At 38.0% G+C, this 25,907-nt stretch overlaps 1 protein-coding gene across 10 annotated transcripts in view; it reads left to right on the forward strand.

Annotated features, from left to right (window-relative positions):
• Nucleotides 1–25,907, forward strand: part of CACNA2D3 (calcium voltage-gated channel auxiliary subunit alpha2delta 3) — a 551,700-nt gene that overhangs the window by 389,391 nt on the left and 136,402 nt on the right. For 7 of the 10 annotated variants that reach the window (XR_012589415.1, XR_012589414.1, XM_074603368.1 and 4 more), the window contains 2 exons: nucleotides 2,139–2,272; nucleotides 25,645–25,662. Coding sequence is in view for 8 of the 10 variants with exons in the window: in XM_074603368.1 (XP_074459469.1) it covers nucleotides 2,139–2,272; nucleotides 25,645–25,662 (152 nt within the window). In the remaining 2 variants the exon portion in view is untranslated. The remainder of the gene's footprint in view (nucleotides 1–2,138; nucleotides 2,273–25,644; nucleotides 25,663–25,907) is intronic. The other 3 variants (XM_074603371.1, XM_074603367.1, XM_074603366.1) reach the window with 1 other exon arrangement.

The raw sequence follows: 25,907 nt of genomic DNA on the forward strand, positions 1-25,907 counted from the left end.
GTCTAAGTCTTGTCTTTTACATCTCTTTAGCAGCGATTTTTACATCTCACTGAACTCAGTTATTTGAAGCAACCTGATTAAAAGGAATGAAGTCTCTAAAACACTTTCTTTCACCTTTTCATCTGTTACAGCCTGATATATGAATAAATCTGTGAATCGTAGATATGATTAAAATAGAATTTTTTTCACACCCTGTTTCTTCCACTTGATAACCTTGACTGTTTTAGCTGTCGTACTCATCGCGCAAGGAGCTGTGCGTGGCCGGCCCGCAGCGACTCGCCTGCCCACATACCTGTGCGGACTTACCATCTGGGTATTTCCAGGCAGGTTGCTCAATGTCACTTCTTCCAGCCTCGGGGTAGACGCAAATTTTCAGTTGTCTTTGAGACCTTTATTTCTTTGCTAAGTTTATATGCAATTGATTCAGACTTACTCATTTAGTCTTAGGAAATCAGGCTAAAAACTGTTTTCTCTATTGTGCAGTGTAGAGATACGGTTTGCAAGTAGGACGTCAAGAAATACATACTTTGTTGTTATACAACAATATAAAATATATTTATATATATTAAATATAAATGAAATTTTATATTCAGGCATATAAAATAATGCCTGAAAATTCACACAGATAATTTTCTTGGTTTTTTTTAACGTATACATAGAATTCTGCTTTCTCAAGTACAGATCTCCTAATTAAACTTCTGTCAGTCATTTTACTGAAAAAGCTTCCAGAACCTTAGAGAAAAAATAGCCCTGTTTTGAAGCAAGAGTTAAACCTTGGTAGCATATGTAATAGTTAACATTCTCATGCAATACTGGACTTAACAGCAAAAAAAAAAAAAAAAAAAAAAAACAAAAAAAATCAAATAAATAAAATTCTTCAAGCAGAATATTGAATATTTTAACAGTATATATATGACACTAGGAACATTTGAGATCATAGTATAATAACGTTAGTTTTGCAAACCCCCCCTTTTTCTTATTAAGTTGAAAATATGCATTAAGGTACTACTGTGACTTGTTTCATTTTGTAGATGTCTGCTCTAAAGTCTGTTCTTACACTGTGTCTTAATTCATGCATAGATGAAATGTGTGTGTAAACATCCAGTTTGTACTACAGGAATTATTAGCAGGTGTATTGAATCAGGCTACAGAGCACCCTTGCGATCTTGCCAAAATTGGCAATAAACACAGCTCCAAAGTTTTTTGCAGCTGCCATGTTTTCTGCTGAAGCTTAATATTCCAACTCCGCAGAAGTTGTGATCTTGTCAAGAGACTAAAATTGTACCAAGGCCTCTTCCATGAAAATTCCATATTGGTCTTTGCTCATTAAAGAAAAGGAAAGTATATGAAGGGGAAGCGATGCATTTAAATAAGGCCTGATAAAGCTGTAGCCTTGAAATTTGTCAGTCCTTTGTCACCCTTGCATGATGTGGCTCCAGATGCCAAGTTTGTGGTGTATAAAGATACTTGACATCTAAGCACTGACAAGGAAGTGGTGACAGCTCAAATCGCGGTGGCCTCTGCTGCGCTCAGAGCTGCCGAGTTGTAGGAGATGTTTTAAAGGATTAACAAAGCTGTGGTCACTAAGCCAAGCAATTCTAGTTTTAGTCTCTGTTTTCTGTGACCTGCCATTTGTAAATTACATATTGCTGTTATCTGATGTTTAGTCACGTTCGGTAAGCGTGGGCTTTTTAGAGCATATGCATCTACTCTTTTGTTACTGTAGTTCTAATCTCTAATGTTTCTTGAAACTGGACAAACTGGATGAGGCATTGTTGAGCAAGGTTAATACCAGTTTTAACTTTTGAAGCATGCAGCATTTAAGAAAACCCACAACCCCAAACTTCCTTTCCATTAAACAACAAACATTTTCTGGAAACAGAGAGTTGAGGACAGGCAGTGCAGTGGTTCGTGGCAATATTGGGAACCCAGTCCTTCAAGATTGGCAAAAGTTTCGCAGTTTTCATCGATTGTTACTGTTTGAGGCTGCTTCTTATGACACGTTCCTTCTTTGCATTTCTTCTTTGGAAATGAACAGGCAGAAAACATAACAGACACGAACCACATCATACTCCTTGTTGCAGTCTTCCCTAATTTGTTCTGTTTGGCTCATAACTTGGAACTGTGTGTTTTCACAGGGTTTTTTACGCAGATCTCTACCTTAGCTGATGTTCAAGAGAATGTCATGGAATATCTCCATGTTCTTAGCCGACCAAAAGTTATTGACCAAGAGCACGATGTAGTGTGGACTGAAGCATATATTGACAGCACAGTAAGTCTGCATGATAAACATTTAATATAGGCTTACTGCATATAATGAGGAATTAGGAGCAGAAGTGTTGCGGGTAGAAACGCTAGTTGTTCATCTGCTTTCAGTTGATGGAGTGTCTCAATTCAGTGTAAGAATCAGGACTTGCTATCTGCATGTTACAAGTAAATAATTCAAGATTAATGAACTTCAGCAGATATGTTATATATAGCATATATTATATGTTGTAAATTACATAGGAAATACTGAAACAAACATGAGTAACAGCATAATTTTAAAAATTTATGACCTCCAAATGTACATTTCTTTCATTAATTAAAAGTGGGGATTGAACAGAAATTTATTAGATTGAGTAACCATATTTTAAAACATGTCTGTGAATATGTCCATATAAAAGCATAGACTGACAAGAATCGATATTTTTTGTATATAAAGGTGGGTCAACATCTAAGGGACAACTGTGATGTCTTGGGGAAGAAAAATGAGAGGATTCTCCTTTTAAAGTGGTTTGAATGGGTGATATGCAAACAAAATTGTCATAAACGTCCAATTTTAATTTTACATCCTTGAGAAGCATGTAGAGTTGAAACAGAACTCTCCAGGATGCAGTGACTGAGCAGCCATCATACTTCTCTGTCATTCGTGGTAAATCATCAGATTTGCAGATAAAGGTTGTTCATTTTCAGGGGTTGGTCTGAAATAGCTTTTTATCTGTTTTCTTTTTCTTACGTTTCTTTTGATCCAATTAAAACGTTTTAGTTTGTATATTATCTGTAAACAAGAGTTTGTAGCAGATATCTGTCACTAGTACAAGTGAGGCCAAGCATTCAATAGAATTAATAGGAGATCACAGATTAATGGGTAAGCTTTCTTTCTTTTTGTTTTAAATTTTTACATTCATGAAGATGGGGCAAGGTAGGAGAATCTCACCATCTTGATATTTTGGGGTTTTTTGTTTGTTTGTTTTGCTTTGAGTCTGTAATGCTTCTAGAAGGTTTCATTTTAAATCAATATAAAAATATTCTAGGAAGAAAAACCCACTCTGGGAATAGAATTTTGCTTCATTTTCACAGTTGCTTAGGTCTTTTCTATTCTTCAGTTTTGGCCAGGGTAATGTAAATAAATACTAAAACTGCAGTTACGAAGGAGAAACAAAAAGTTGGTTGGAAATATTGCTTTGGAGCGAATTTACTTACCTCTGTTTCCTTTTTTTAAAGACCATGTTAATCCAGTCTCCCCTTTATTCTCTTTCTTTTGTTGAAACATAAGGATGAGACAGACAGAAGCTACCTGTTACCGCTGTCCCGTCAGGGTATCCCGTGAACAGGGGAGATGACTAGGAAGACCTAGTTCTTATTCACTTCTTGCTTTTACATGCTTGAAGTAATCAGCGTGTGTATACGTTGAAGGGAGTTTGTGTATTTGCTAAGAGCAAGTAGCGGGAGGTACGGTGTAAGTGGTACTTAAGTGCAACTCGGCTCCTTGAGCTTTGCCTATGAATCTTGCATTGAAAGTGCTGCAAACAAAATCTTTCTCCTTTCTCAACACCAAGTCCTCCCCTTAACCTACCAACAAAGTACAAACCGCCGTTTCAGAATTAATTTTACACTTTACTCTCTCTTTTGTCCATTAATCTGTATTTTCTCAACCATTGCAGGGAGAAAAATATTCAGAAAAGTTAGTCTAACTTCCAGTGATTCTCTCACAGGTTATGGAAAGGCTAAGGAAAACGAGCCACTTAATGTTGTGTGAAATGCTAATGAATACAGCAGGGGTGAGTAAATGCAAGTGAACTTAAGAACACTAGAGGGAGCGTAGAGAAGGAATCTTGAGAAAACAGGAAAATAAAAAAACAATGGAGCTGCTACATTCTTGAATAAAGGAGCTGTTTAAATCCAAACAAAAGCTGTTTTACCGCAATCAAAATAAAATACTTCCAGGTTCTCTTTGTCTTCTTTTCTCACTCTCTTGGCTAAGGCTAATTAATGTCACTATACACGCACACGCACGTATATGTATGGATATATACATGTATATACACACACACTCATATACATACTCACATGCACACACGTATTATTAAGTGTCTGAAAACTCCACCCAGGATCCCAATGGGTTGTGTGCTGTAAGAAAAGATTTAAAAATAGAATACTGTGGTCTGCTTAGTTGCAAACTACCTTTCTTGTCCCTCCTCCATCCTCCTCCCTCAAAAAACCTCATAGACAAAGGAACAGGATAAATTAGGGCAGTCACATGCAAAACTCTGGAAATAGCGATGAAGGGAACCTTGTAAGAAACCAGATGTGCTTGTGCCTTAGCTAAAGCTGCCTGAGTGCTCTTTTCAGGGACAGATTCCCTGGCCATCGCTAGTGTCTTGGCATTGGAAGTGCCATCTAAATAATCCTCTTGATCCCATAACTTGTTGATTTTCACAGACGGTTTGTGTCCCTGCTCCTCCATGGCTGCTGCTTGGACCTTGCCAGGTTACAAATAGTAGTGTATTTCCAGACAGCTTAAATGTTCTTATCACCCAGCTGGGTCTCAACAGCCATGGCTTGATTCTCGGGGCTGTATATGCATGGTTGTAATCAGTGTCACTGTGCCCTAACAGCATGGAGTATACTTCCCCGTTCCCTTCTCACCATCAAGGCTGATTGGCCAGCTGTGCTCTTTCTGAGCAAGCAACATTAGGCTGGAACATACTAGGATCCAGACAGAAAGAAGCTGGACAGGAATCGTCTCAGGATACAAAACGTTTCCCCTGATGCCCCAGACTGTTCTCATCCAGTATTTGTCCAGGACAAAGTCATCTGTGAAAGCCAGAAGTTAGATCATGTAAGTGTTTGATACCATTTAGGAATATTCCCAGAAGAATTTCGCTACTAAAACAAGGCATCTAATTCCTGCGTCTCTTCATCTTTCCTGTAAGAGGATGTCTGCAAAGTGTTCGTACAGCTGCCTTTTCAGCCTAGCTTTGACATTCTCAGGTGCTTCACTTACTGTTAGGAAAAAAGTACAGCATTTATAGAACTGTAAATTCCTGGCAAGATACCATATGCAGAAAATGTAACATGGAGGAATCTGTACGTATGTCGGGTCTGTGTTGCCTTTGACACTGTCGGGATCGCACCTCTGATAGCTGAAGGGATTATAAAACAACTGACACTAGGCCTCTCTGGGTGACTCCTCGCTTTGCAGGCAACTGAACTGGCTTCCTTTTTTCTGGCCCTAGGCTTTGATCTCTCCCCGGTGTTTCCTGCCTTCATGAAGAGGTAATCAGCCAGCTCCTAGGGTCAGTTTTAGTTATCCTCCATCAGAAAATTCTTTGTGTTTCTTCCCTTAAACCCAGGATTTCATGTCGGAAATGTTATAATCAGTGACTCAAGCCCTCGTTTCTTTCCAAAAAAGGCCTTTTGACATAGGAGTGATGTAATCTTACGAGTTGTCCCTGACTCTCAGAGAAACTTCAGACTTCTGAAATCATTTGAACTTAGATTTGTGGAGAACTGGGCTCATTGTGCTTGGTTTAGTCATTCACTTGAGAAGTAGTCTTTGCAGGCTTATCTTGGGCTAATTCTAAAGTCGGCTTCACAGCAGTTAGTCCTGTAATAGGCTAGGAGCTTAAGTGCTGCCAATACTTCAGGCTAAAATGTTGGGATTGAAGTATGTGACATATGCCAGCCAGTGTCTAGTCTTCTGATTCAAAGTCCTCTGATCCCAAGGTCCACACCTTTCCCTAGGCTTGGTCTCTCTTCCATTTGTACTTCTCTAGTCAGCAGTTTGGTACGCACTGCAAGTGGGTAGGCTTTTTTGGATCTGTGCAATTCTGTGGAGAAGGGTGTTGGGGATGTCAAGAGTTGACTGTGGAGTCTAATAGGAAAAGGGGTTGTCTTGCTCCATGTTCACATTCAGCTGTATAGCCTCGAGGTGCTGTAAGGGTTAGGTGGTTGCAGATGGGGCATGTGTACAGTGGGCCTCAGATGGTGAGGTCTGGACAGCACTTCCTCAGCCTCAACATAACTTCTCTGCCTCCAAAGTAGCTCACATTTGGATCTGATGTCACTGCGTCAGCGTCAGTAAGGCCTGCAAGTACATAATGCTTCAGAAAATAAAACACTTTAATAGGTGCCTAAAACCAGAGTTGGATTTCTAATTGAAAGCTTGCAAAGGTGCTCTTTCCTGAGTAGAAAAGAATTCTAAAAGGACAAAAGTATTTCAGGGAGGGAAAAATTTAAAAGTGGTGGATGATTTCAAGCATATTGTGGATCTACAGCAAGTCAATGCAAGTGAATATATTGGGGGGAAAAGGAAAATTGCCTGGGCGTCAGAATATTCAAGTAATGTATAGAGGTGGTCTTTTTGTGATTGTGCGTAATCATCTATAAAGCACTGAACTTTGACTTTAACCTTAACTCATTCTTATGGTAACATCTGGAATGTAGAGAAACATTGCTTTTTGCTGCAGGAAATAAAGAAAAAAGACTGGACTGGCTCCTGAGTTCCCACTGTCTAAAAGCTTGTGATTGAGAATTTGTTTATTGGGGCATATAGTTTGACCTACTTGGACCTTTGTTGACTCTTCCTGGTGAAATTTGGTTCTCGTAAGTGTACCTGAACATCTTCTCTGGATCTCATTGCACCGTTGAGTTCATCTCCTTCAGGCTATTAGTTTCAAGCCGTGAGCAGATTCAGGCATATGGTACCGTGTTGGCTCTGTTCAGTTTCCAATTGGAGGATTCTGTTGCATAAAAAGAGCAAATTATTATTTAATTTAATATTTTGAGACGACTGTCCGATGCTTCAGAATTTAAGAGTTAATTTGAAAAAAAAAAGCATTCTAAGTCATTACAGGTCATGATTCATCGTAATATCAATGTTGAGTAGTTTTTACTTTTTCTACTGTTCTTCAGTGTTAAAGTACTGTATGTCGATTCTTCATTTGCATTATCTCTACCTTCTCGTAGACAAATTGTGGATTCTAGTTCAATTCTACAATTGCTGTTGAAAAAATATAAATGATAACCCTCTTTTATTTCATTTTTTGAAGCAGGGATGATTTGGAAATATTTTCTGACCAAGAGGCTGATCGTGTGCTAGTAAGGCACCTCTCCAAGAACCCCGCTTCCCTTCATGGGGGCGGTAAATTGAGGTAGCTCCACTGAGCTAAAACTTGGGCAAAGTATTTCTAAAATGCTTATGATGGATGTTACAATTACATTATTACATATATGATCAAAAATTTTCAATTTATTCATCATCTTCCTTAAAAAAAATAAAATCAAATACCACATAGGCATACTTTTTACTCTGGTTCAGCTTCTTTGCAGAAATTCAGTAGGAAGTGTAGGAAGCTTACGCTTCTCAGATAGCTGTCACATCAAAATCCAAATGTTTTAAATATGGAAATTTAGGTCCTGGGATACAGTTCTTTGTCAGAGGCTGAATTCTCAGCCAGTCCCAGAAAAGCAAGGGAAGCTCTGTACGGGAAGTCGGATGTGTAATGTACAGAGATATAACAGAAAGTCCTACAGACCGAGAGCTATTATGCTGGCATTTTTTCCATCCAGGAGTTTCTGGTGAGGCATAAAAATGCTGTTTAGTGCTTCTTCCATTCACAGAGTTTTCTTTGTGTTCAATGCACAGAGGAGCTTTTATGAAGTAACAAAAATTAAATAGTACCCAGTTTCCACTAACTTGTATTCCCAGAGATATCTTCAAATACTTCTGGTGGCACAAGCTAATTGTGCTATTATAATAAGGGGCTGTAATTAGCATTTTTATCTCAGTAGAAGGATCCCTGGGCCTCTATTTCAAAACTAACTTCTAGATTGGAGTACTGGTATGCATTAAAAGGCATCGGAGTATTCAGAATGCTCCTGTATGTCTACAGCAAGTAAATACTGGTAATCACTGCAGAACTGAATGGCAGGAAATGTCATTAACCAGCAGCTGTGAAAAGAAAATTTACACACAGGCAGTAATTTTTATTTTTTTTTAATGTTTTAAAACTAGAAATCTGTGTTGCTTTTTCTCCAGTCCCACTTTGGACTTGGTTACATGCTCTAACCCTCCCTTTGTGGCCAGCATCTCTTAACCTCTAGTAATTTACAGCTCTTTATCAGAGAATGTCATCACTGCTGACGGACTCTCAGGTTCCCGTGAGAACTTCCTTTTCTTGCTTTGACATTTGAATGAATTGGGTTAGGGAAGGAAAATCCCAGGCGTAGATATCAGCCCTTCCATCAGGTAGGTTTGTTCTTAAAATGAGATTCTTCAAGCTCTGCTTTGTCTCCTGCAGATCTATAGTGGTCTTTTGAAGACTCTGATATGGGAGAAAAAGTAGAAAGGAGCCCAGGGAATGCCTTCTTATCAGCACTTCAGTCTGGATTAATTTTCCTGGAAAAATATAATAGTTCTGACCATTGAATCTTTTCTGAAGCTTCTATAAGAGCATGATTGCAGTTTGAAGTTGCAGAGCATCTGGTCCAGCAGTTTTGGTCTGCTGTATTTGCACTGGGATCTTGCAGATCTGGGGCAGTGCTTGAAACATTAACAGTGGGGATCAATGCAGCTACTTGTGCACACAGTAAAGAAAGATCATGCACACATTTATACGTAGGTGCAACGTCCCTTTATGCTGATGATTAGTGGGCTGTCTGTGGAAATCTTCACTGACAGTCCGATAAAACAAACCTTTGAGCCATGACTTTTATGAGCTCTGTGGCCCAAAAGTTCCAGTCGCCATAATTAAGTATTCTCGTTTTCTCCTAAACAGTTCTAATCTGTTTGTTTTACTGCTGGATCTAGAATAAATGAATTACCATTAACAACATTAACTGTTTCAAATTCAGTAAGATCTGTGTCAACTGCCATAACATAGTGAGTGCTCAAGTTCGTCAATGAATAAATCTCTCAACTGAATAGAATTAATGCACTGTCATTATCTTTCAGATGCAGCTCAAAATAACAATGGATGTTGTTCTTTTTTGTTAGAAAATGCACATCTGATTTACTTATGTTAGACAGCAGGGTGCTAATCAGTGCACAGAGTGCTGTGCCGCTTAAATTGGAGCTTAGAGCCCTCGCTTGCGCACCAGTACAAGAGTCGTGGTGCAGCGTCCCCCAATAAAACACACAAATCGAGGCCCCTGAAATGAAAATTGGGGTGTGCGAAGTAAAATAAAGTCCATAACGACCTAATGGGAATATGGATACTTTAAATAAGAATGATTTGTGTATTGTTCCACGCAAAGACAGCATATACGAATAAGGACGTGCATAAGCACAGATAGCACCTCTGCACACGTATGTGTGCGTACGTGTACCTTTCAGCTTTTGAAGTAAACTGCTTCATTTGATAAATTACATGTTTGCTTTACTCCACTGCTAGCGCTGGAACTTATGCTGTTAGGGCAATTTTCAGTGATTGCATTAAGCAAAGAATATTACTACAGAGAGCTAATTGCTAGTTGTCAAAGTCACTAGAAAAAATGTTGTCAGGAAATAGCAATATTTATTTTAATGAATTAACACTTTCCATGTGTATCACTGTATTCGGTATTTACACTATAAAATGCTATATGCGATACATCAAAAAGATGTTTAAAACATCAAAAACAAAAACAAAAACAAAAGTCCTGCACTTAAAGAGGAACATAAAATTTCCTGCTGGGGATGTGGAACATGGAATGCCATCTGTATTATATGGCACTGAGAAAACTGATTATGTTTGGACCTCTATTTCATAGCAGATGGGTTCATTAAATTTAATAGCCTCCAGAGCCTTTAGAAACAGTGTTAAAAACATGTGGAACATGCTGAGACACTTCACTTCTCGCCCCACAGTCATTATAACTCTGGCACAGACTATAAATATTACAGTACTTTATTTCCATTGAAACGGATTACTATTATAATTATTTTTCCTAGCGTCCATTTACATGAGAAATGCAGAATGCAAATTGTACTTTTTCAGACTTTGAGATATGCAGTTGATTTCTTTAAATGCATTTTACAGTTCTTTGCACTTGGAGGCTTTGATATAGAACTTATTTTTATCTTCTTCCTGAGACATCAGCGTGCAGCTGTAATGCCACGGCAAAGCTAGGTCTTACGCAGCTCTGCTCCCAGTGTGGTGCAAATAAGGCAAGCGTTATGTTAAACCATAGAACGGAAATCAGAGCAGTGTTACATCTTGGGTTTAGCTATATATTAATTCTCTTTTCTAGTATTTTATATGGTAGGGTAACTACAGTTTGACCTTGGTTTCTATTCATCTTTCATCACTGGAGCACAGAGAGATTCAATATCTGCTTTCAAATCAGAGTAGTTCCCGCAGAAACATTGCTTTAAACAGAGTAAAGACTCACCTCTTTTTGAAATATTCTCAGAATGTGATAGCTAAAGGAATATTTTAGTGCTATTTACTTTTTGATTTTAAATGGTCTCAAATGAGAACAGGGAAGTTTTACCATGTTCAAGTGCTTTGACATCTAACATTCTTCCACCTCTTCATTTACGTGTTCTGATATTTAAACTAAATTACTTTTTTACAAACTTTGTCATATTTGATCATGATTTTTTTCAACAAATAACCCAGTTTCTTTTACACTGTAATTCTCAGTAGTGCTCTTCTGTTGCCATTTCCTTTCCTACAAGATGCCGTGACTATCCACGCTATCTTTTACTCTTTTCTAAGGTCACTCTTATTTTAGGTTGTGTTGACCAGTGTAATGCGGATTTTCCCCTTCTTCACGTCACTGACTTCAACTCCGATTTTGTCACTGACCATTGCCGATATTATCAAGACCTGCAAATTTTAATAAACCACTAAAGTCCTACTATGGTAGATGATGTATGATGACAGGATTAAATAATGATAGCTTCCTCATGTAGCTTACATTCAAAGTAATAGGTAAAAATCAGCAGTTGCTTAGAAAGGGCAGAGAGTGTAAGGACACAGCAAGACAGTATAGGTCAACGCAAGAAGCACTTATCGGTCTATGAGATCTCAAGGATGAAGGGCAGTGCGTGAAAACACACACAAATGCAGGTTCAAGTCTTTCAAATTGTAGTGTCCACTTCTGCAGGGCTCCCACACAAGTGTTCTTTGTCCAGGTCTTAGGAAGCACGGAGCCCTTGCTTGTGTTTGGGGAAACTTAATTTCATGGGAGTATTTGGGCAATCCAGTATTTAAAGGTCTAATAGTGTTTCAAAGCGGTTACATTCACAAAACACATTCTGTGATTAAATTTTGTAAATCGTAAAATACAGTAAGTTTTGAATGTTAAAGGAACACGCTTTGCTGTTTTGAGAGCTGTCAAGTGCAATGATACTATGTTAGGACTTTGTTGTGAATTGTTAAGCTTTTCTTTGCTGCTTTTGCTGTAAGCACGGTGTGTCTTGTGACGTGATTGCTTTGCGCCAAATTCCAGTTTCTTCTCACATGAAAACTGATTGGCTGTATGTGAAAAAGAATCCATAGAATTCCAAATGTCTGTAGGTTTTGCCTGCTGGATGTTCTCCCACCAGCTACTATATACAAATTACAGAGAATTTCTCTGCTGTTGAATTTGATTAACAGGCGTATTCATGGCAAAAGGGTATTGCTCTCATCTGCGGACACCTGCGCACTAGAGATAGAGCAGCCTGGGACCATTTCCAGCTGCCGCCTGCCAGTGACATACAGTGCCTTTAGGTGAGGGGACAGAAAATGCTTTGCATTTCCAGCTTGTTCCACAGGGAGTTTTCTGGTTTTGTTGTGACACAGAAAAAAAAAATCAAAAGGTGACAAGTCACTAGCTAGAGGGAGAATTTGTTTCTAGATCTCTATACGCTATGGTGAATCCAACATTTAGGAGAATATAGCTATTCTTAGTGAAAATAACTAAAGACGCTCACAGCTGATAACTCTCTGTCTTTGATCTTATTGCCTCCACTCCGAGTGAAATTGAGTTAATTATAAGGAAATTGGAGCTATTTTGTCAGATGTATTACCTTTTACTGTCTATTTTTGTCTTTAGTTTTCACATAACAGATTTTTTTTTTTAGGGTAAATGATAATGTGGGAAAGCAATGAATTTAGTACAATCCCATCCTTTGATCTCCTATATATCATTCTTTGACTTTGTGGAAGAAGGAGGGCGGTGAAGATGAAATACACTATCTGCACTGCTGGAGTAAAAACCTGAAATAATAAGAAAGACTTATTAAATTATTGGTGCCATTCGAGCTTTGCGGCAGTGGCAGAATTCAGTGCAAAAAGGAAAAGAAGAAGAGAGAATAAAGGAAATTATCTTCTCTCTTGTCTATTATTCTGCAGATGTTGAAGTTGTTATTTATAGCTCTCCTTTTCGTATAATGAGGAGATTGCACATACCCACTCAGTCCTGCATACAATGCAGTATACACATTAAACTTCATGCTTATCACAGTCATTATGACTAATATTTACTTCGAAGTTAGCAATTTCTGGAGAAATTATTCAGAAATACACTTTAATGTGCAAGGAATGATAGGATGTTTCCAACTGATGTTCTTGCTGCGTGACAGCAAGGCATTTGACCTTTGTCCACGCCGTTGTATTTTGTCAGGTCAGATCTTTCCAAGCAAGCATTTCCTTTAATGATCAGTTGAAGGATGACCTCACCAGTCAGTAAATGCATGATCTTCAGCAACATCAGTATCGGCAGGAGAAGGCTTAGAACACTTTGAAGTGTTTTGTCTGGAATTCTTAAGAGCCGTTTTACCTGCACCGATGTCAGATTTTTTGGGAGGAAAATGTACTCACCCTAAATATTAGTTTACGTTGCCTAGTTCTAGGTAAACTGTTAAAATTCCTAAGGACTCTGTACTGAGTGTTGACACAAGGAGCCTACAGGGCCATTCCGTTTAAGGTCATCTTTTACGTAACTTTTTTTTTTAATGATAGTGTTTATTTAGTGGCACGGAAATGCTAAAAGAAAATACGCATTAGAAACAGTATACTAATACCTAATAAACTGTCAAAACAAAAAAAAAGTAAACTACCTAAGTCAGCTATATACTTGCATTCCATATGGGTTACATTTGTTGATTATTCTTCTTCTTTAATTTACTCTGCAGTAAATCAGAAGTATCTCCATTTCTGTACCTGGAGTTATACTGATGTAAAACAGAAGACAGATTCATTGTATTGGATCTCAGTTTAAGGGGCTTGGATTATACTTCTGCTGGCTGATGGAATAATTCTAACATTTTCTTTCTTGGATTAAAGCCTTAAAGCCTCAAAAATTCAGGAGTTACAATGAACAGCAAGTTGCCTTCATAAGAAAGAAAAGTTTAATTTTTCTTCCGTCCTTCACCTTGTCCCTTTTGTGTTTAAGCAAATGGAGATACAGTGAAAACTGATTTTGCAATAATCAGATTTTTCATGTACACTAAATTTTTGCTGTGTAGCCAACCACAAAATAGTGGGTTTATCACATTTTACGTTCTAGCATGCCTAAAAATGACCTTAATGTCTGCAAACAGCTCCAGCTCTGAGATAGCGGAAAGAATTTTGAGACCTTTTCTTGTGAGTTCTTATAGTGAAGGAGTGAAGAAGTGGTAACATTTTCTTGACCTGCCAGATAATGCAATAAGGTGAAAAGAGCAGAAAGCGATGAAGACATTTGCCTCAGGCCACACCTCTTCCGTGAGCTAGATTTCACGAGAATTGTATCAAATAATGAGAAACTGAATATTTGAAAATAACTTAGATCATCTAGAAATGCTCTCAATTTCATGATCTTCCAACAAATCAGAATCTTAGCTATTGGCCGTCAGGTCAAATTGGCTTTTAGGAAGCTTTGAACTTTCAAGTTGTGCGGAGTAACAACAGAAAGCTTCTTCCAAAATTAAAAAGCAAGAGAAATGTAGCTCTTTTGACAGAGTGAGCGAATCTTTATGGGGCCCGATGAATTCAACTTGCAGCGTGAAGAGTCCATAAAATGCTCCGTGGCTATTTTAATGAAGTATAGCTATAACACCTCGGTGTAAAACTTGAAGGGTGAGATACGTTAGGTACATACTTATCAGAGAGTATGAAGACAGAACCTGTTCCTCCAAACAGAGCTAATGAACAAGGAGCAGCATTGAAAATGCCGTTTTATCACGTACAATGACAGCACTATCCAGGTCTGTGGTACCAACCTACCCACAAACTGATATAAAAATATTACAGAAAAGAGAAAGGATATATTGATAGGTTAGAGGTTTATCCAAGTAAGGGATTTCACAATGTTAAATGATGGGGTATTTTCTAAGCTTTGTTAAACAATTCTTTTTTTTACGATATATTTTAAAAATAATGCTTGTAACCATTGGAGAAGCCTGCCTTCTGATATTGTACATCTCTGTTAGCTAATAAAAGCAGTGGCTTTGCTTGTGCACGCAAACCTGAAAGGCACATGTTTCTAATCTGGGGACGCATGATGGTCACCTTGCTACCAGAGAATAGCATTTTGGCATTTTGGTAATTTATTTCCAAAATACACGTTGGACATTTGCTTCTCAAGTGTTTATTACAAAGCCTAGACACAACTTTTATGGAGATTTTTTTCTCGTTTAGGGAGTATGCCTCCTTCCCTCACAAAGTGAAACAGTACATTTCTACATCTATTTGAGCTCAGTTCCTGGGTTTCTGACTGCAGCTTTTATGCAGTATTTTTGCATGCCATTTGTTCCTTCTTTTTCTTTATGCTTTATCCGAACTTTTGCAGATGTGCCTTAAGATGGATCCATCGTGTTTTGCCCTTTCAGAGGCAAATTGATAAACAAGAGAAAAGGTGATTCCCTTTGAAAAACTGTTTGAAGCTTTTCATTTAGTAGTTGTGCATAAGCTGCCTTTCCTGCTGCTTTCTAGTGCCCTTGATCTATTACCGTATCTGTGGATTTCTTCCACTCAGGGAATGAAATTGTGCTAACACCGTTGTGCCTTCTTTCTTCCTTTCGAATGCATCCCCTATTTATTAGCTCAGATAATCTTAGGAGCGGATGGTATCTGGCTCGGCGTGCCCTCCAGCATACTGCGCCTTTCAAAGCCGTTCTGGGCCATTGGTTACTGCCATAACCTTCCAGGTATTTTGTGCTAGCGAAATACAAAACTTGTCCAAGAGTTTTGCTCATTCAGAAGTGATTAATGGGAAAAAAAGAATAAAATATGATAATTATTGTGAATGTGTTTGTTAGTCTCTATAAAAACATTCAGTATTTTAATTGTAAAAGGTAATTTGTTACAGCACTTAGAGGCCTGTACTTGTTCCAGTCTTTGCATCAGACTATTAGAAACACCTAGTTGATTTAAAAATATTTTGGAAGGACTTGTTTACTAAGCAAGTAAGAAAGAGGAAGTCCAGTTAATTTCTACCTCCCCTTCCCCAAACCCAGCTCCATTTTTCTTTGCTTTGACATCCCTAGAATCTTTTGCGTCACAGATTCATGATTTTACAAGATCAATTTAGTCTTCTAGTTATCAAGAGCAGATAGATGACTTTTATTCTGTGTAACGGTTTTACTAAAGAGATTCACAGTGCTGATTTTTTTCCCCTATGCCTGATTCTCGTGGTCCTGTTGTTTCAGGACCATGACCTTCAGTCATTTGAAGTTGATCCGTAATTTCCCTATTTTTTCCCCCATGTTTATGTGTTAAGTGTTCCACAGTAGTTTTGCAAGTGCGTTGCTTTTGTCCTGGCATTAGCCAAACATTTCATTTTTCAATTACAGGTTCATGGTTTTCATCATAAAGTTAACAAATCAACAGCTGCAACAAAAAGAAGCTTACATAAAGATAATGGAAAGGAAAATCACGTTGAATTAAATATTGTAAATGGTTATGTCTACTGATGTCAAGGCAGGTTTTATACGGAATACAAATCTTTTTATTATTAACCCTGTGTCCTTGACACAAAATGATGTATAAACCTTTTAATAGGTCAGTTTTGCCTTCATACCTGTAAATAGCGTCCCTGCAAATAAGTAAATGTTTGCTTCTACAGGAAACTGCTAAACATCAAGTAATTTACAATATGTTTCTCCATTGCCTGTTTTGTGTTCACAGTCCAAACTCTACTGATCTTGAAATGATGCTGTTTACACCTAATACAGTAAATGGCAGCAAAAGAGTCTTCTTCCTTATTAAATGCACGTTCCACAAGGTTACACTGAGCGTCTGGTATGAATTTTGCTTAATACAAACTTTCAAAGCGAGGTCCTAAAAACATTTCATCATGGTAAATTCCTTCACTCCTGTTAGGTTGTGAATACTGACTACAGCAAGGAGGGAAGGGTTCTCAGATTTCCAAGTTGTACCCCTAAAAGGCATGGACTGACTGTGAGAGTACGGGAGAGGGACAGAGGGTAAGGGAATGGAAGCAGCGTCTTGCTACACCCTCCCCTTCTGGGAGAGCCGCACTCTGGGCACACCAAAGACGTGGTACTCTGGGAAAAAACGATGGAGAAAAGAGTGGTTCGACATAATGGAGCTACAGACGTTCTTATAGCTGTTCCCTTTTTAAAGCACGTTGGATGATCACAAAATAGACTATCGAAAAATCCATCTGCTTTAGAAGTGCAATCCCATTTAATGCAGTCACGGTAACATGCTAAAAATCACAAACACAATTAAGTTTTAGAAGAAGTTCTGGCTTGCTTTACACATTCATACTTTCATCCCTCCTCAGAAAATGGTTACCTTTAGATGTTGGTCTTACATTGATTTGTAGAGCAAGTAAGATTTAATATAGACCGAGATCAAGATCATTGACTCTAATAATTGGGTAAGGCTCTTGCTTAGTTTTGCGTTGAGGCCAGTGTGGATTTTATTGTGGGAGAAAGAGGATGGGTGTCTGGTTCCTAAAAGAATTTGTGATTAAGAAATGTTTGTTTCTAGAAGGGCTGTCAAAGAATTTTCCCTTTTTCCAAATGCGAAAGGGCATTTATGCGAGAATAGATGAATAAATGAATATGTGTATACGCCCCTATCTTCTGAGGCTGATATTTTTTTTTTTTCCTTCCTTCTCTTCCACCCTTCCCTCTTTTGCTCTCCTGGTAATTCAGAACAAGACTTTATAGTACAAAGACCTTGCTTTTGGTTTGTTTTTTTTTCTTTGAAATACAAGTATGACTTTTTTTTAGCTCTTGTTTTACTACCATGCAGTTACTAGAACTGTTCCTCTGCGAAGGATTCTCATGCTGCTATCTGTTGACTTCCTAACAGTCTTTCAGAATGTCTCATTTAGAAATTATTAGCATTAGCAATAATTAAAATGATGCTATCTGTTCTCCTAGAGGTGGTACAAATGCTAATAAACGCTAAAGAGTATGTACTAAGGGATATATAAAAAGAAAGAGCCTAACCATATAATGTGATGCAATTTCACATGGACGAGAACCAGAATCTTACAGTGTCATGTTATGTGTAACGATGGTCAGTTTTAGAAATTTCTTTTCCTTTTGATATTATGAGTAAATCGAGGCTAAATGCTTGTTGTCTAGAATGTAGGTGGATTGTTTTCAGTTCTCCTGGGCGTGTAGACAAAAGGGGCGCTGTATTATTGTCGTATACAAAGCAAAACCTCTCCAGTGCTCTTAAGGTTGAATGGTACAGGGTTGCCTGGAGTGTAGTGTTGAGGGTGGTTTGGTTTTTTTACCAGACTTTAGAGGTATGATCAGAAGCTCTTTGTCAGTTTCTGCCTTAGTTCACTTCTGCACACTGTTCTGGCTTCTGTGGTTATTCTCTTTGTATGTCTAGAAGTTCGTTGAAAAGTTATCATTTAAACGTTTAAGATAAATTTGCTTATAAATTGGAGTTGAAAAATTCTGTTCCTACAGCAGGAAAAAAGAACCGTTATCATTTGACAATCCATATCCAGCTCTTAATCCACTTACCTGCACCTTTTTGGTATCCAGGGATTCCAACAATTTTTCATCTTCCGAATAAAAATGTATGTGATTTTAATTGTGAGCTTTCTAAACTGTTTGTGGTGCTTTAGCAAAACAACTAATGCTAAAAGCAAGCACAGTAAAAGAAGAGATACAAAAAGGACTATCAAAACCACCAGCCCCTAAAATAAATATTTTCCCCCTTTATGCAAGGTTGGTTTATGTATTCCCCCATAGAACAACCCAATAGAACAGGTTTTGTAGAAAAATGATTCACAGTCTCACAAAACAGCATTAAATTTCTCTGTGCTGGAAGGAAAATGTCTTAGGCACGTTTGGTTCTCTTGTTCCTGTTGTCCACAGCTGAAGTGCAATTGAACTAGTTGTCTCCGTAACTTGAAGAAGGTCACCCTTAAAATATAAACCTTAACAATCCAACAAACAAATAGCAGCAGCATTTTGAAAAGACTGTTCTTAAGTTACTGTTAGTACTGTTACTGGCAGTACTCTAATATTGATGATCCCATTTTTAGAAACTGTTATTTTCGGTGTTTTGTGTATGAGATAAAAGCACTAAATGTGCAGATTTTAATGTAAATTGTATCACTTAGTATTACATGATGTATAGCTTATAACCATTAGTTTTACTTGGAGTTGTCTATATTTAGAAAATATTCCAATTCCATCCATTAATGTTTGTACAGTTTTTGATTAGGGAGGAAATATCTACTATATAACAGATAAGAGAATAGTTATATCAATAACTTCTATAGGGAAATCTAAACATAGTAATACATAATATGTGTTTGCATATGTAAGCAGAATTAACAATGGACATCTATTTTGCACTAACAATTTTTTCTTTATCGATGTAATAATGGAACTAGAACTCACTCCCTTTAAACACACATGCATGAGGCCAAAATGTTGTTCATGGGGCGTCTGATTTCCTGAATCAGTTCTGCTACTTTGATCTTTACTCACGTGGCCTATTTGTGAAATTAGCATAATTCTTTTCGAAAAATAATGATTTACGACTAAAGTTTCTAACCAAACCTTACGTTTAAAGTAATCACTCTGGGTAATTTAGATACAATCTTTTCTGTAAATATTTTGTATTCATTAGAAAGAGAGAACAGTTAGTTGATGCAATTAAACGAATCACAGCCACAGACTCACAAAATAACAGTCTGGGAGGGGACCTCCCGTAGATCACCTGGTCCAACCCTGTGCTCGGGCGGGATCAGCTGGAGCAAGGTTGCCCAGGACTGCGTCCAGTTGGGTTTGGAGCATCACCTCGAACTCTCTGGGCAGTGTGCTCCAGCCTTGGTCACTCCCGCAGTGAAATGTAAGAATCCTCCTGTGAGTACGGCTTTCTTTTCTGTTAACTTCAACACGAAGTTCAGAGAGCAGATGCAGACAGATATGACTTAATTAGTCAACCATTTGAAAAGTGAAGCATATTTAGATTTAATTTTTTTTGGTGTAAGTGATTCTTATTTTAAAAACAAGATTGCTAGACGGTGCGTTAGAGATTATTCCGTCATTTACATTAGAAAAAAGTTATGTGTTTTAGAACATGTGTAAAAACTTCAAAGGGTGGAGCCATTTTATTACAAAGTTTGGAATGTATGTGCAATTTTCTAGTGTGCTCTGCTATTTCTTAATTCCAGTCTGGTACCTTTGTGGTTCCCGTGTTTTCTCTTTTGCATATTTCACAAGAGCTAACTTCTCTCTTTTCTGTCATCTTGGAATTCTTTTTAAAGAGAGAACTAGAATTGTAGTTTTTATCTCTATTTTATGACTCCCTTCTCCATAGCAACATTTCCATTTCCTCTGACTGGCATACTTTGCATGCGGTGCACAGTCTGTCCGTGACTAGACTGCTGTAGTTACTGCAAAATACGTGGTAGCCCAGTAAAACAATTATGTGAACAAAGAAGGATTTGGTATTGAATCCCTTGAAAAATCAAGTGCATTTTCGTTACAGATATTGGTCCAGTTAGCGGCAGGTTAATGTCACTCTTTTAATATTTATACTGAAATCTTACCATCAGGAAGATCCCAGTAGGAGGCTGAGGTTTTTTCCTTCCTCCCTGTATGCACGTAATTATCTATAATGCCTCTAGTATTTACATGGTTCTAGGAAGTAGAGAATAAGTGCATAGATTGTAAAAGAAAAATTGCAGAATTTGTGATATTTAAATGCTGTTTCTTATAGCAACTGAGTAAGTAGATTTTAAAGCAGAAAATTTACATTTTCTGCTAAAAAATGAGAGTTTGAATGTTCTTTCTATTCTCTCCCAAGTTTTTGCCATACATGGGAAGAGCTGTGGAAGGCTGCTTAGCAATGTATGAAATGCTTTGCATTTCTTTATACACGTAAATAAACCACTATCTGCTCCTGCCTTTTATTATATTATATGATGCCGGGAGCAGACAAGCTGTGTTATAGAGCACCTGGCACACGTACGCATAAGTGTTTATTCTTTTTTTGCTTCAGTCTTTTCTGAGAAGCTTCACTGATCTGTGCGACATCTTCCTGCTTACTGTGATGTGAAGTACAGGACCTACATGCTTGCCCCAGTATTTCACACCTTTCCTGAAACTGTATTTCCGAAAAGTAAAAGTTCTAATACGTACATGTGACACGTACAGAATGAGTCTGAACATTGCAAACCACCATAAACGTAGCTATGCATAGATGTAAAATTCGGTGCAGGCCAGAAACTATTTGCAGAAATGGCTGTACTATCAAAACGGTCTGCGTGCTTGTTGATTGTTTACTGGCACGTTTGTCTTTAATTTCTGTTGATTTGTGTTGGATTTGATCATGGAACAATCAAATCAGTAGCGTTGCCTTTTTCTGAGACTTTGAAATGCCAGCAGGAGAATAGGGCTGTGGAAATCAGATCAGTGAGTGTAAAAGCAGAGTTAGTTCTTTATTTTTGAATGCTTTAACATGAATACATTAAAATAGTATAATTTTCATGCAATCAATATTAGAAAAACAGAAAATTGAAAATTAATTTCATAGCGATTTTTATTATTGTTTTTTCCTCTAATAATAGAAATCATGGTTTTTTGGTATAATTTAGTCTTGCCGGGGTTGATTTTTTTGTTTGCTGTTCTTCAAACAAACGTAAGGTTGAATTCTAATCCAAAGAACGATAACTTTATAATTCTAGTATGTTTTCCTTTAAGACCTCTAGGCTTGCTTTCTTGGAAATCTAGGACATACAGCTACGTGTTTTGAATAAATTGCTGAAATGGCTATAAATATTTTAGCGTTGTATGGCCTTTTTGTTTCAGAATTATCATGAAGTAATTTACAAAATCAGTCTTTATGAACTTCTTCTGTTAAGGTTAAAAGGAGACAGGCTTCTCTGAGGTCTGGTACGAAGTACTTAGCAGAACGACTGGTCCCGTAACCTGTGCCTCCTGCTTCTGAAGACAGTATTTGACATCTGTCTATGGTTTTATTTGTTCCACGCATGTTGGCCTCACGGTCACCTGATACAATCCTTGTTGTTGGACTCCTTTGCCTGTCTTGCTTTGTTTTACTACGTTGGTCGTGTCTCTAATTTTTCTTTTTCTGATAATGCCAAACACATTTCCATGAAGGGCTCAAAACAATCCTAGATTACTTGCAAATGTGGAAAGCGTGACACTGTGTGCAATAACAGTATTGAAAAACCTCCTACAATTATTTGTTCTGTGTTACGTTGTGTGACGGGACACCAAGTTGACTTGAACTTAGATGTGGAATTCTCAACGTGTCTTATTGGAATCAAGCATACTGTGAACCTCAGGGGGCTTGCAGTCTCTGAAGGTATTTTTTTACAATACGAAATAGAATAAGAAAATTAGTTTGGCAAAGAAAATTTGGGTTTTCTGGGAAAGAGAAATTAAAAGAGTCTGAAAGCAAATCCCCCTGCCTTTTCTTCACTGTGTCCTTCAAGGCCTTATGCTCTCATCTTGCTGTTTAGTCTGTTAATTTTTGTTAGGTTGCAGCAAAATTTACATGGTTCCTTCAAGATCCCTAAGTCCGCTTTTCTACATCAGAAAATCCTCTGGGGTTTCCCCTGGTGCTCACAGGTCTGCAGGCTCCTGTCCCTGGCAGCAGCCCCTTCTTGCTAAGGGCAGGTAGGCTTCCCCTGGGAGGGCTGCCCCCACCCCCCCTGCAGCGGCCAGCAGACAGCAGATGGCCAGGCCACCTCTCCGCGCCTCAGCCACGGTCCTCTTGACAAAACACGTGTTACCCAGCTGGTGAACTAGGAACGAGTGAGGCAGATGGGTGCCCTATCTCTGTCTTCTTTAGAGACGACCACCAGCAGGAGGAAGAGACGGATGGAAAACAAATAGGAACAGGAGGTGCTTTGGTATGGCTGGAGCTGCATAAAGACTCCATAGTCTACCATAGGTGCAACGAGCCTAGAAAGACCCGCAGCGCTTTTTGAGAGCTGGGGAAAGATCCCGTAGTTTACTGCAGAACTGCCTCTTGGCAGCACATAAAGCGAACCACAGGAATCAGAGGTACCCGCTGGGTTTTACACAGAGACGGGCAGTTTTTAGACTATGCAATAAAGGGTCAGACCAAAGGACTATTACTGTTATTGTTAGGAAAATTATTTGTTTCCTATGGCCTCCCAGAAGGGGTAATGTCAGGCAAACCTCCATAGTTTATTTCAAAGGAATTTGTAGCAATTATTAAACTGAATTGCTGACATATAGGATCTTGTAACAGCCAAGTTTCGAATCGGCAACAGAATGAAGATTTGCCTGGCTGTAACAAAGAGCAGGCTTGGTTTTTTTAAGGAAAAGACTGCGAACCTGGATTTTGAAGCTTAGGTGAAAAGTGACAAGAATGCCAGCCCAGGAAAAAGCATAATGGAATGTAAATCTCATCCGCTGACCCTATTGTTCTTAATCAAGGCTTCGCTAATATTTCAGAGCCAGGAAACAGTCTAGATTTTATAAAAGGGTATAAATGGGATTGACAAACTGAATTCAGCAACGGATAATATGGAACTCCTATTAATGTGCTCTTGAAAATAATCCCAGTAGAAGCAATAGGGGTAGTTTCATAGACAAGAGTGTGTAGCATCTAGTTGGTATGGTAATTATTAATGGGAAATCCTCGCTTGCGTTCTGTCTGACTGTAATTCCCTCCCATGGCAAAACTTGACCAAACCGTATGTATGTGAAGGGATGTGGGCTCAAATCAGGAGTAAACTCAAGTTCTGAAAACGAGTAGTAAAAACAACATCAAAGAATACTAATATTTGTATAAAGATTCAACTAAAATTTGAAGCCCCGATAGAGCATTGCTTGTGTGAATGCAAGTGCGGTTTGGGTTTTTGTGTGTGTTCAGGTTTTTAATGTTCTCACCCAACCTCCCCACCGCCCCCATCCTCACGGAACCTGTCTCCACGCTATGTGGACTATAAGCTTTTAGGTTGAATGTTATCTGGAAGTAAGTATTTCTGCGACGATACTTGTGTGCCTAACGTTGCGTATGTTTCCTGGGATGCCTGTACTGGAAGTACTGGTGTGTAGAATACAGCATACAAAACAGCTCATTATCAACACGTATGAGTTTGCTATGTGTAGTGGGCTCGGGCAAACTGTAGAGTTCTTTAGTATTTATTCCAAAGGTGGAAATTTGGACATCGTTCTTTACTGCACCTGACTTCATCTGAGGTACCAATGAAAGGATGCTTGTCATTTTTACGTGTATTTAGCAAGAAGGTGGCATTAAAAAAAACAAAACCCAAACCAACAACCTCTCCCTCCAAAAAAAAAAACTATTAGAGAGAAAACCATTTTCAGTACCACGATAGGAAATTTAAAAATTCATGTTGTAGCTTTTTCCTTTTGTTTTAATGAAAAAAAGAAAAAGCTTCCATTTAGCAGAGTCAAAGTAGTTACCGAAGTCAAAGACTATTAAGTAGATAAGCATTCAGAAAAGCTTTAAACTGCTCCAAGTAACGCTTTAAACTCTGACACAGGATTTAGCTCATACAGTTCATCAAGTATCTGCAATTTCTGCAGAAACCCTTGTGTTTTGTTCTATATAATCAACTATTTAAACAACTGGCTTTTAAAGAAACACATATAGATGATACTTTAATGTGATCATTGCTTGTATTTTGCTATTGGATCATTCAAGTTTTAGGATGAAAGAATTTTACTTGCAGCAATTCTCCCGTCCATGAAATTTGTTACATTTTATGTTGTGAAACCAGAGAAATTCTGTCTGGTTGCTCTCAGTGTTCGTGCATTAGAGATCATGTGGCCATTCTCTTTCCCGACATGTGCTAATGTGGAGATGAGCTTTTAGCAGAGTACTGTATGGGAGTTACTTTTTCTATTTATTTTAATTCAGAGCAAGGACAAAAGGCCAGTCAGAAACTCACTAGAAATCTTGAAGGGGTTTTTTTGCATTGGGTATTGATTCACCTCCCTGTGTCTGTGTTCAGCTGATGCCTGTAAAGAAACAATTCGTATTGGAACAAGGTATTTTCTGAGAAGGTGGCTTTAGCACAAGGCTAAATTGCTGTGTGTGGTCAATTTTTCTATGAGTACGAAAGTAAAAAGAGAAGAATTCAGAAAAAGGGAAAACTGGATTATGCCTGTAATAGTTTATTTTTCTGCGTTCTTCTCCGTTACCTACAATGGGTTTTCTTTTTCCTAAAGTGGAAACAGACCCCATTTTTCACCTCTTGATAAAGAAGGTGTTTTATGTGTAATGGAGTCTGCTGCCTGCTCCCCGTGCCTTTTTCACAGGCGTTGTTGCTTACAGTAAATACTGTGCATACAACCAGGTATGGCTCATATGTCTAAGAACATCTGTGTGGTATAAAAATGCATATATGCATAAACTCTTACCTTTTATTTGCATCTATATACATATAATCATACTTGTGTTTACGGTACAGAAATGTATTGTCCTATGCATACATTATTGTCTATTATGCATATATGATAATACGTTTGCGTAAGCAGTCAGTAAGTCTCTATTACCGTTTTGTTTTTCTTTCCTACTTTAATATCATAAACTGTTCTTAATGTTGATTTCATTCATAATAAGTGTAGGTTTAGATGTTTTCAAACCAAGAATGGCTGGTTTTAAAACTAAAACTATCTTTATGTCGAATTATATTTGTGTACAGGAAGATGGAACTACTTCACAGTTCAAGTGTGATACCATATCTGATGAGAAACCAGTCCCTCTCTTAGTGTCGTGGTATTTAACAAATTGCACGGTGCTTTTCTGATACCTAGTAGAGAAGCTGTCGACTAATAAACTAAGTTAATAAGCCCTCAATAAGTTGAAGCAATTGGCAATATAAACCTAATTTCTCTAGCTTATTTGTTTTATACTATGTTTGTGATTTTTATGAACAGCTAAAGTAGCTGTTCAAATTAATTTAACGTATAATGATTGCTTGTTCTGTTTTGTTGTTTTCCAGCTCCCTCAGGCTCAAAAGGTAAAACATTTTAATCAAATCTTAGTCATTCAAAGTAGTCACCAGTCCTTCATGTTTCCATGGTGGTGTGAGCATAGTGCAGTGGTGATCAGTCAAACAGGTCGCGGGGGCGCTGGGGTGGAGCAGCAAGAAGGGTAGCTACATCAAGGCCAGCTAAGGTACTTGCTGCGAGCAGCTCTTCAAACAGATGAATTATTTTAAAATCATAGGCATATAGTAGCCTACAACTTTAAAACCACAGGGAG

This window comes from Larus michahellis, chromosome 10 (genome assembly GCF_964199755.1).
Source record: "Larus michahellis chromosome 10, bLarMic1.1, whole genome shotgun sequence".
NCBI classification, from domain to species: Eukaryota; Metazoa; Chordata; class Aves; order Charadriiformes; family Laridae; genus Larus; species Larus michahellis.